The 12,139-nt window shown below is 42.2% G+C and overlaps 1 protein-coding gene across 1 annotated transcript in view; it reads right to left on the bottom strand.

Moving 5' to 3' along the window:
* Positions 1-628: 628 nt before the first annotated feature.
* Positions 629-12,139, bottom strand: part of COXFA4L2 (cytochrome c oxidase hypoxia associated subunit FA4L2) — a 53,618-nt gene continuing 42,107 nt past the window's right edge. Inside the window, exons 3-4 of the mRNA XM_020778669.3 lie at positions 2,539-2,596; positions 629-1,726 (exon numbers count right to left, since the gene is read on the bottom strand). Of these exons, the coding sequence (XP_020634328.1) occupies positions 1,670-1,726; positions 2,539-2,596 (115 nt within the window). The 3' untranslated portion in view covers positions 629-1,669. The remainder of the gene's footprint in view (positions 1,727-2,538; positions 2,597-12,139) is intronic.

The following is a 12,139-nucleotide window of genomic DNA, read 5'->3' as shown; positions in this document are numbered from 1 at the left end:
TTTAAAGCTGTAGTCACTTTAAAATGGTTGCCAATAGGTTTTAAACTGCAAACAATTTTATACTCCCCACCAGAGGCACAGCCACTCCATTCCTCTGAAGAAGTGTGCTCGGACACAGAAAAGCTTATGAAAAACAAGACAATAGGTATAACATGACTTCTGTATTTTTTTAAAAGCTCCTAGCTTAAATGAGGTCTGGAAAACCAGAAAGGTTGCATGCTTTTGTGAAATTTTACTTGGTTCTCATAAAGGTATTGCCTTCCTGTTAATTCTGGATTTTGATCAGTAGTCTTCTGAAGTTTTTGCCTATGCAGGGAAACTTTAATTCACGTATGTCTGTAAATGAGAGCCTACTCTAATGCATGGTGCTTGTGTTATCTTTACAATATACACACAAAAGCCATTTGTATGTTTTATGCACAAAAGGAAATGCCTGGGCTTAATTAATACAAAATTTTCAACTTCTCTGTCCCAGTAGTTCATTCTTCTTAAACTCATATGAATTTTCTTTATATGAATTTTCTTTTTATCATTTTTTTATGACTCAAGTGGTGTCCAGGCATGGAAAAGGGAATTTGGGGGTTAAGTCCTAGTTAGCCCGGGCTCAAATGAAACAACAACAAAAATCTGACTTTTTCTATGTATTTATCCATCTTGATTGTACACATCTGCGTATACTGAATAGTGTGAATGCTTAGAGTATGCATACAAAGTGTAATTATAATTATATTTGTGTAATATTTTGTACCAAATAATTTCATACCAACATCATTTGGGTGGAAATGCGCAGAAATGTTATAGAATAAATTAACACACACTGTAATCAGATGTCCATATAATAGCACTCAGATCCAAAAGCATAACTTCATAATTGCCCACATATACAAATAGGCATATCTTCAATCCTTCCCACAACTGTTGTCGAAACCCAGGTTGGTTCCATACGAAGGTTCCCAAACCCTTTCCAGCCGTGTTGCCTTAATCGTCTACCCCTTCTCCCCTCAATTTACTTCCTCCAAACCCGGACTTGGATCTCTTGTGCATAGCCTCTCTCCAGAGACCGCAGCTGGCATTTCCAGTTTTAGAAAAGGTAGACTTGGCAGTCTGATGGAGGGCATCTCTCCTAAGACTTCAGTCAGGTTGACTGGCTTCACAATCTACTTACTGGTGCTGCACTTTCTCCATGGGAATGGTGACTCTGAGCGTGGGAGACAGGAAATGCAGAATATATGGGTCAGGGCCACTCACAAGAACAGGGTGGAAAAGAGTGAACCAAGAAGCCTCTGCAGGAGCCAAAGGGAACAACAGGGTTGTTTCCTTCCTCTTTTTCTCCCCTCCACTGTGGTCAGTCAACCTTTACTAAATAAGTTGTTTATTACTTCAGTTCCCAGAGGCATTTTCACAGAAAGGAGAATGGGTTAATATTTTCCTTTGGTTCCTCCAGATGGGCTTTTGACACCTTACTGGCAAACCTCGGGGCGCGTCTAATCACACACAGGCAGGTAGGAAACAGAAGCGGTCCTTTGGCATGTACACCATGTAAATGCGTGGCACATAAGAGGCGGCCCAGCCCAGGAGCTAGAGATGTGGGCCATGCAAAGCGGCAAAGCAGGCAGTCCTTCCTCTGAACATCGCAGGGGGGCAGGAGAAGGACTGAGCTGCAGCACCCTCACAAGTCTGGGCGAGTTCTCTTCTTGGCACTGTTGTCCTCGGTGAGACCTACGAACTGTGGAAGAAAGAGTTGTTGCTGTATTTACTTATTTCTTCGTTATTATAGATCCCACCTAGCCTGCAAGGTAATGCACGTGGTTTTCCTCCTCCCTATTTTACTCTCATTAAAGCTCTGTGAGGTGGGATGGGCTCAGAGACCGGGCCAAGGTTGGCTTTCATGGGGGACCAGGGGCTACAATCTGTATCTTCCAAAACTCCACTCCGGTGCTTAATCACTAGGCTATGCTGTCTTTTTGCCACTAGGGAAAAGTGAAGCAAACACCTCAGATGGCGTATCCTTGTGGGACGGGGGGGGGGGGAGAGAAACAGACAGGTCAAGGCATGCCATTTGACTTGCTCTGTACCCCCTAAGCTAGCCCTCTGCCTTTGGGTGCAGCATAGAAGATGGCGTTCCACCTGAAGTCAGATTCAGTTCTTAATCTGTTTGGCTTTTGTACACGGAATTTGGGAGGTGCTCTCAGGCAACCCATCAGCTCAGACAGCCCTGCTCTTACCTAATAAAACCCCCGTGGCATGAGGGAATTCTTGGCTTTCCTTTCAACGCCCTCTTTAAAACTTTCAGAGTTGTACGGCTTACCTCCTCACATTTATTGTGGTTTGGTTCAAGAGTGAGCCTTATTGGACAGCTGCCATTCTTGGCAGCCTCCTGCTCAAAGTCTTAACCTTTGTGTGCAGTTTATGTCTAAAAAGGGCAAGTGAGGGAGTAGTGTTCTTCACAATTCTTGGAGCTGTCACTGGTTCTTCCAGTATTAATTATCATTCTTTATTATGTTGGCTCTCAGGAGGAGTAATCAATTTCTCACATACCTTGTATGGGTAATTAGGGTTCTGCTCATCCCATTTTTCTGAATCCTTCTTAATCCAACTGGAAGCAGAGGGGAGGGAGAAAAGAAAGTTATACTAAAAAAGCATTTAAAAAATGATGTGCCATTGAGGATACTGGCCCCTTCTTCAAGTAGGAGCCAGACATCTTGTCTCTGATCACTACACTTCCAACAACAGAAAACTCTTTTGTAGGCCTAGCTCAGAGCTTAGAAGTGTCAGTTCTGCTGCATTAACATCAAATCACTGAAGGGAATAATCAGTTCGCCAAACCTTAAAATGTTAGGGAGAACCTATAAATGACCCCCCCCGCGCTAATAAATGTCAATAACACTGATAATCATTAAATTGGTAGCAATAATTCCAAGTGGGCAAAATGGCCCAATTAGCCAAATCCCTATATGAACTGAGGTACTGTGAAATAAAAATCCTGACCTAAAAAAAGTTGTTGCCATTTAAGAATTAAAACAAATAAATGTAAATATGTTCATTATCCAAACAAACTAATTTTTATTTTATTAATTCGAAGTTCTGGCCTAACTACTGGCATCCCTATACAATGCATGATTGGAAAGTAAAATAGAGGTAACTTGTGTTTTAGGGTGCTTGCCTCCACCTATCCAGGCTCCATGGCAAGAGCAGAATCTCTTCTCACATTATTTACTAACTTTCAGAAAAAGTTCAGGTCTCTTAAACAGAGTTGGCTGTACTGTGAGAAAAATGAGGCGGTTGCCTCAAGTTGCAGATTTTCAACGTCACAAGTCAGCAACAAACAGTTACTTATTCATTTTATTCATATTGTATTTCTGTGGCTAAAGAGGTGGCTGTGTGATTTTGAATCCCATATGTCATAGTCATGTCTAGCTCTCTGCACCAGGTGCCTTAATTTAAGATGGTGGGGGTGACATTGGCTGCTGCATATCAGGTAGCAAAATGACTTGGGTGGGTTCTCTGTGGCCCCCGCCCCCGCCCCCACCCCGGGGCCATATGCTCCGCATGGAGATTGGCTGAGTTAAATCAGCTAGGAGGAAAAGCAAAGACTTCATCATGGCTATAAAACTGTGGAATCATTGCTTGTGGCAAAGGTTGTGGGGACGAATCATGACAAGGTTCATAGCCGTGTCCCCAAGGAGAATGCATGTTCCCTGGTTAAAAACTCCATCATAAAGAAAGCCCAGACACCCTAAGCCATCCAACCCTTAATAACATCTCACTGCAATCTTGGGAGTAAGCTTCAACGAACTCAATCGTGCTGCTTATTTCCAATTGTATTATGTTCAACTTGTAAAACACATTGAACTTTAACAAAAGATCTTCAGCCAGATGAAATGCAATTTCTAGCTTTTAATTAGAAATGCAAACAGTCTTGCAAAGAGGTGTTAAGATTTAAAATGCTTGAGTGATACAGGAAACACTATCAAAGAAAATATGTAGTCAACCTTTGCTTTATTATTTTCCTCACTCTATGACCTCATCCTTTTAGTCTCCTTTTATCATTTTCCTATTTGTATCACTTCTTTATCACAACTTGAAAGTCCCATTATTGCCTTACTCACTTTCTGGAGTCGGGACAATTATATTGGCCATTTGCATTGGACAGATGAATTGGAATTAAAACCGGGGAACTACACAGCATACGGTTCAATAAGGGAACGCCCATTGTGGAATTGTCTCTTTTTGGTGGGGAATTGCCCTTTTTTGTTCAGCAGACAGGGATGGTTTAAATTTGCTCTGATTGGGCTGACATCACTTTTTTTCTGCTCTGTGTGATCACCTGATCCATGCAAAGAGGTGCTTGCAGAGTTGTCAGTTCCTCTCAACCATGTTCCTCTTGTCTCTAAATAGTGTTTGTTTTCTTAAAAGAGGCTTTCACAGTAGTGCTTGAACAGAGTATTGCTAGGGCAATAGGAAAAATTAATTTTAGAAGGAGGTAGAAATTAGAAATTGCCAATTAGCACCTTGTCAAAGGCAGTTTCTGATGCTGGAGATCCAGGCAAACACAGATCTCTGCCCTTGAACCTGCTGAATCCTGAAGATAGTTTGTGATCTGGACAGCTACAGTGCTTTCGTCCATGGAAACCAATTTGAAAAAAAAAATCATGAGTCACAGAGGATCCAGAGGGGTATAATCATGTATTGTGGACAATTACTGTGCAGGTGAGAATTCTTACATGTAGTCTATTTCACTTCCTCTAACATTTTTTAAAACATCAGCTTTGTTCAGTTAACTAAGATGTTTCCAAATATTTGGAGAGTTCTTGCAAAAAAGAGGATTAAACAAAATTCTCACCTGTCCCCTTGTACAAGTTATAGCAGACTGACCATGACAGTGACAACAAAGGTAGGGTTTACATCCAGCCCACATTGATCCCAGCAAGACTTGGAAAAGTGGGCTCTGTTGGGCTAGAACCCCCTCAGTTTCCAAACCAGCCTGGCCAGTGGCATGGCCAGAGTTTGATGTTCAACCAATGGCTGCAGGATTCAGGGAGTTTTAATCTTGAAAATAATCTTTTCCTGTCTCTAGAAGCAGCCCTGCCTCGCCTCTTCCTCGGCAATCAGGCACACGTCAGGGTACTTGCTCTGTTGCTGCGGCCTTAGCAAGTCATGCCATGTGCTGCTAACAAGATGATGGTTGTAAGCCGCAAACTGCCAAGGCTTATTACAATTCTCTTTCGTCGACTAGACTCGCTACATAATCAATGCGAAGAAAGAGGTTCTTCTGTTTTGTTTTTTTTATTCCAACGCTGGCCTTTGAAGTTTAAAAGCACTCAAAGTGAACAAGATGCAATTAGATGCAACTCAGTAAAATGGGTGAGGATAGCTTCTGCTGAAGACTCTACTGTCTTTCCAGGGGTTGGAAATTAAAGCCCAGCATTGATAAGTAGTCAAGGGCAATAATAAAGCACAACCTACTTCATAGGGCAAATTGTGACGGGTGATATATTTGAGCAGAGAGCAGTGCTTTAGTCGTGACAAGTCGTTAAGTCTTCTAAACCTAAAACACCATTTTGCACAAGCATGACATCCAGCAAAAACACCCCCCTAAGCCTACTTGTTGTTACATGCTGTCAAGTCACTTCTGACTTATGGCAACTCTGTGAATGAGTGATCTCCAAAATGTCCTGTCCTCAACAGCCCTGCTGAACTCTTGTGAACCAAGCCTGTGACTTCATTTATGGAGTCAATCCATCTCATGTTGGGTCTCCCTCTTTTCCTGCTGCCTTCCACCTTTCCCAGCATTATTGCCTTTTCCAGAAAACCTGCCTTCCAGAGAAACCTGTGCCCAAAGTAAGACAGCCTCAGTTTCTAGCATTAATACTTGTAAATTTATTTTATTTTATTTAAAATATTTTGACGTCATCATGTTCTTTAAAAGGACACAGGACTTCCTGAAATACTTATTGCAGGAAGGAAGAAGTGTAAGCAAAATTATCATGTTGGTTATGATCCTAGCAATCATGGGCTTGATCCAGTGGTGTTACTGTGTTAAGTTAACAGAACCAGCAGGAGGCTTTGCTCCTCCTGCCACCCAGGCCGCTGCTTCTATGTCCTCAAAAATCTCCTCAGGAGAATAATTGGAACATCCTTTTCAGCAGATTTTAAAGTGGGAAGGGGGGGGGGGAAGAAGAGAGTGGGAAAGTGACGGAAGACTTCTACTAGCTCAAATGTTGAACTTAACCCAATGTTATAGTTTTTTTCATCCACATAATTTAAATCTCAATATTTTCTATGCATGAGACTGGATGTTTTTATTTCCTAAGATGAGAGTACATGTTAGACCTGGGCAGGGAACCTTTGGTTCCCCAGATGTTCCTAACCCTAATTTCGGAAGACCAGTGTGATGTGTGTAACTTGGGAGTTAGGAACTTGGAACATCATGGCTCAAGTCCCTACTTAGCCACAGAAAGATGAATGATGAGCTACTATCCCATAGCCTGACTTGTCTTGTAGTAAGGACAAATTGCCAAGGAGAACAGTCACGTGCACTGCCTGGAGTTGCTGGTGGGCAGGATATAAGTACCGTATCACCAATAACACAAATCATGACAGGATATAACTTTACCTACTGAAATATGTAATATATTGCTCCCATCATACTTCACCCTTGGCCTAGCTGGGGCACACTGGGGCAAAGGTTTAAGAACATCCCATCGTTTTAGGCTCTCCAGTGGTGGACTAGAAGTTAACTAGACCACCTGGGCCCACAATGTGCCTGTAAAGCCCCCAGAATATAAAAGAAGCAAGGCTGGTAAAGAAAACAGTTTTGCCTGAGACCTTGTTGCCAGCTGGGTTCCTAGATAATAGCAAGCAAGACAGACCAATAACCTTTCCCAGTGTGGTAGAGTTCCATGAGGTAGAACTCATGCTATGAAGGCCAAAAAAAAAAAAAAAAAAAAAGGTCAAAAAGGCCAAAAAAAAGGCCAAAAAAAAAAGAGTCCCCAATTTAGTCCCTGCTAACACCTTGTTACTCCTTCATGGATTGCTGCCTTGTCGTGGCGAAGGGATTTGAGTAATTCAGAGAAGCTATGGGCTATGCCATGCAGGGACACCCAAGACGGACAGGTCATAGCGGAGAGTTCTGACTAAATGTGATCCACCTGGAGCAGGAACTGGCAAGCCACTTCAGCATCTTTGCCAAGAATACCCCATGAACAGAAACAAAAGGCTAAAAGATATGACACTGGAAGATGGACCCCTCAGGTCGGAAGGCATCCAACATGCTACTGAGGAAGAGCAAAGGACAAGTAGAAGTAGCTCCAGAGCTAATTAAGTGGTTGGGCCAAAGCCGAAAGGACGCTCAGCTGTGGATGTGCCTGGAAGTGAAAGGAAAGTCCAATGCGGCAAAGAAAAATACTGCATAGGAACCTGGAATGCAAGATCTATGAACCTTGGGAAGCTGGATGTGGTCAAACAGGAGATGGCAAGAATAAACATTGACATCCTGGGCATCAGTGAACTAAAATGGACAGCAATGGGCGAATTCAATTCAGATGACTAGCTACTAACATGAATTTGACACAACTCTGGGAGGCAGTGGAAGACAGGAGGGCCTGGCATGCTCTGGTCCATGGGGTCACAAAGAGTCAGACACGACTAAACAACTAAACAACAACAACAACAAGTTATTAAAGGAATATTAGTCAATATCTGCTTGGAGCCCTGGAACTTCTCCTTGCCAGAATCAGCAATATTGGATTAAATAGGCCAAGGAATTGCTTTGGTACAAAGGCAGTTTCATACGGACCAATTCTTTGTAAAGGCACAATGCATGTATCTGCTGATGTGCCCTGAGCTGTTCTGATGTGCTTTAGAAAATCCAAGATATTAGAGTGAGTCTTGGAAATAAATTTCTCATGGTAAGAATTTTTTTTAAAAGGTCAGTAGGGAAGGTGGATGACAACTGTTGTGCAATGAGAATGATGGCTGATGTTGTGAAAACGTAAGGCTGGATGAGTCAATTGAGAATATACGTTTGAGAAGAACTGCACAATAACTAAAAAGAAGAGCTAAATGAAGCCCAGAAGGAGATTACGAGCCTAGTTGCAAGAATTTGCCCACTCTATTGAAAAAAGCTAATGAAAGCCAAGATGCTGAGTTATTACTTGTGCAAGACACAAGGATGCTGATGACTGCACAAGGTCACCCTTCTTTCAGGTAGATTTCTTGTTCAAGGTCTCAAGCAAAACTGTTTTCCTTCCCAGCCTTGCCTCTTTTCTGATTTCACAGATGTTTTGTGGAAGAAATGATCAGCACCCAAAGATGCAAATGAGACCAAATGAAAGGAGAAAATAGATCAAACCAGCAGCATTTCTGACTTCAGTAGGTGACATCTAGAGTTGGCCAAGAACAGATGCCTCAGGGAAAATAACGAAGAAGCCACGTGATAATAATGGAATCATCGAACTTCAATAGATCACCCACAAGATCTACTAGATTCACAGAAGTGGAAGATGAATGGTCTCATCTACATGAATTTGTCCAATCCTTTAAAAATTTACTACCCAAGAAATTATCTCAGTATCTCTTGGCAAAGGAGTCCAGGTAGAGTTGGGCTATTTGTATTCATATCATTGGAGATATGAATACGAATATCAGCACCACAGGTGCCATGGAGATCCAGCCCTTCCCCCCGAACCACATGGTCCACTCACAGGCTGCCGTGCAGCGCACATAGGCTTTGTCTGCATCATCGCTCCAATCGCGGAGCTGCCTCACCTCCCTGAGCATCTACTACTATGGTGAGGAGATGGGATGAAGAATCTCCTCGCTCAGCTTTTGAGCAGTTGGCTGCCTGTGGGAGCCGAGGAACTGCTAGCCAGGCTGCTTCCACAGCTGGCATGATGATGTGGACGATGGCAGTGTGTGCCGTGCAGTGACCAATGAGTGGACCAGCTGGTTTGGGGGAAGGGGCTGGATCTCTGCAGTACCTGTCAATATTCATATTTGTATTCCCAGGGATACAAATACAAAACCACCCAACCCTAATTCCAGGGTGAATGATGCACTGCAGAAGGCTCACTGGGATGTTGTTCTTTTATGTCCCTTTTTTTCTGAGCCACGCCTTTAACATTTTTGTTGCTAAAACTCTTCTCTAGAGATTTCTCCAATGTCTGCCCAGGACTTTTAAAAACTGCCTTAGGATGTCCATCAGTCTATCAAACATCCATTTATTTAAAGAATTCATACTCTGACCTTTAGCCAAAAAGACTCCCAAGTGACATACAAGAAAAGAATACAACTGTTTATGCCTTCAGGTTTACACTCTAAATTCAAGAATGACACACAAGGAATAAGGTAAGGGGAGAGAGAAGGAAAAATATGGCTTGTTGTTTATAATGGGCAATTGGATGGAAATTGTGCAAGCATTCTGCTGGAACAGTTCTTTGCTTAATGTTGCTTTATTATGATGATGATTGCTTGAAGCAATGATCATTAGGAGAGCTGCTTACGTTAATGCTCCTAGGCAGAGGAGGTGACACAGCAACCCTACACTTGGATTAATGTATATGTGTTGTCACTGTGATGTATCTGCTAGCAGGATGTGCTTGAACTTAATGGGGAGTTAAGATAGAATCACAGAATAATTGAATCGGAAGGGGCCTCTAAAGCCATAGAGTCCAACCCCCTGTTCAATGCAGGAATACAAATCAGAGCAGATCTGACAAATGGTGGTCCAATTTTCTCTTGAAGGACTCCAGCATGGGAGTGCTCACCCACCTCCTGAGGTAACGGATTCCACTGTCATAGTGCTGTAACAATTAAGAGGTTTTTCCTGATATTCAGCTGAAATCTGTCTTCCTGTAGCTTGAACCCATTATTACATGTCCTGCACTCTGGGAGATAGAGAACAGATTCTACCCCTCCTGTTTATGACTATATTTCAGGTATTTGAAAAGTGCTATCATCATATCCCTCCTTAATCTTCTTTTCTCAAGGCTAAACATGCCTAGTACCTGGCTGGCTGGCTTGGACCATAATAAAGCTTGAAGCCTAGTTTAGTATGTAGGCACCAATCTTACAGTTCAGTGAGTAAGGCAGAAGAGTAAGGCAGAAGATAGAAGATCTTCTTTTCAGGTAGAAAATGCTGCAGGGTACTACTGGGAGTGTCCCTGCTAATCCTCCTGAGTCCTTGGCAATTCCCTTCTCCTGGAAAAGCAAGCTGTGTAGGCCACTCAGCTTGGCTTGTACCCCTTGAACTTGACTAACATTAATTTCCTCAACTGCGGTAGAGGAGGGCTTGGAAGTTTCTTTCTAAAAAGTAGTTAACTATGTTCCTCATTGCAAAGCTGCCCCCCCCCAAGTAATTTGTTGGTGTTAACGTAACACTGGATCATAGCCATGTCTCATCCCATTATATATAACTTTCTGATAGTGTAAAAACACAGAATTACTGTAAAAAGAAAATGACATTTTTTGGAAAAAGAAATATAGAATTAATTTAAAAATTGACATAAACCCTGAAAAATTCTGCTCAAAATGCTTATTAAAAACAGCTAGGAAAAAAATATCGGGAAAGTATTAATCACTAGATAGACATAACCACTTATTATTGTTACTTTTGAAAGATAACTTTATTATATCCTTTTTACAAGAGAAAAAACTCATTACAGGGACGTGTTAGGTTATTCTCAAATTCCAAATTCCTCTCTATCACTATTCAGCTGCCTTTCTCAAGTCCAAGAGGAGGCCTTGGAGGAGTGTAAGAGAGGGACTGAAACTCAGACAAGCAGAGGCACTGAACCCATACCCTACAAAAAGATGAAGAGAAGAGTAGTTGTAATAGGAGACTCCCTGCTGCATGGGATGGAAACTGAAGTACAGTATGACGGGAAGATCCATGGACTTGCCAGGTATGCTGTCTTCCTGGAGCACAGATGAGAGATGTGTGACAAAAGGGTTGCCATCACCCTTCCAACCCACAGACACACATCCCTTCCTTTGCGGGAGCAAAAAGCACAGCCAAGAGCAACTCTGAAGAGATCACATCAGACTTTGAAGCTCTGGGAAGGAAACTCAAGGACTTTGGGACCCAGACAGTTTTCTCCTCCATCCTACCAGTACTCTTGCAAGAGGAACAGAAAGAGAAAGGGAAATACTCCAGGTGAAAGACTGGCTATGAAGGAGGTGTCAAAGTGAGGGGATCTGGCTTTTGGGACCACAGGCTTAGCTTCTGGGAAGATGGCAATAGATGGCTTGCATCTCATGAGAACGTGTTTGGCCACAGCATGAAGAACTTCATCAGGAGGGCTTTAAACTGAATTGGAAATGGGAGGGAGAGACAAGCACAGAGGTAAAGATGGATGAAGCCTTATGCACAATGAGGAATGGACCGAACGGTTGTAACAAGGGGGTCAATAATAGCATTATTATTAATAATATTCATTTAAAAAGTACAAAGAAAAGCAGGCCACAAATCACACAATCTCCAGTGTCTATATACAAATGCCACGAATATAGGAAACAAACAAGAACTGGAAATCTTGTCCAGGGAGGTAAATATTACTTGATAGGAATAACTGAAACTTGGTGGGATGATTCGCATTGCTAAAATACAGAAATTGAAAGATATACTGTAGTTAAAAACGAACAGAAATAGAAAGGAAGGCAGAGTTGCAGTATATGTTAAAAATCCATGTTCCTGCACAGAAATACAGGAAGAGATTGGCTGTCCTGTTGATCACTGGTTCTTAACCTTTGTTACTCAGATGTTTTCGGACTGCAACTCCCAGAATCCTTCACCATCAGCTCTGCTGGCTGGGGTCTCTGGAAGTTGCAGTTCAAAAATACCTGAGTAACACAGGTTAAGAACCACTCAGATCAATGTAGTTGGGGTTAAAAACAAAAGGAAAATGGTAGTTGGAGTATGCTACTGACTGACCAATCAAGGAGAGGATGCAGATGAAACTTTTGAAAAGCAAATTGGTAGGATTTCAAAGAGACACAATGTTGTAGTGATGGGAGATTTCAATTACAGTGGTGCCTCACATAGCGAGGTTAATCCGTTCCAGATTAACCCTCACTATGTGAAAACATCGCTAAACGGAACGTAAAAACCCATTGGAACGCATTAAACATCGTTTAATGT

Source organism: Pogona vitticeps, chromosome 2, assembly GCF_051106095.1.
Source record: "Pogona vitticeps strain Pit_001003342236 chromosome 2, PviZW2.1, whole genome shotgun sequence".
NCBI classification, from domain to species: domain Eukaryota; kingdom Metazoa; phylum Chordata; class Lepidosauria; order Squamata; family Agamidae; genus Pogona; species Pogona vitticeps.
This window is presented reverse-complemented; position numbering and strand designations above follow the sequence as displayed.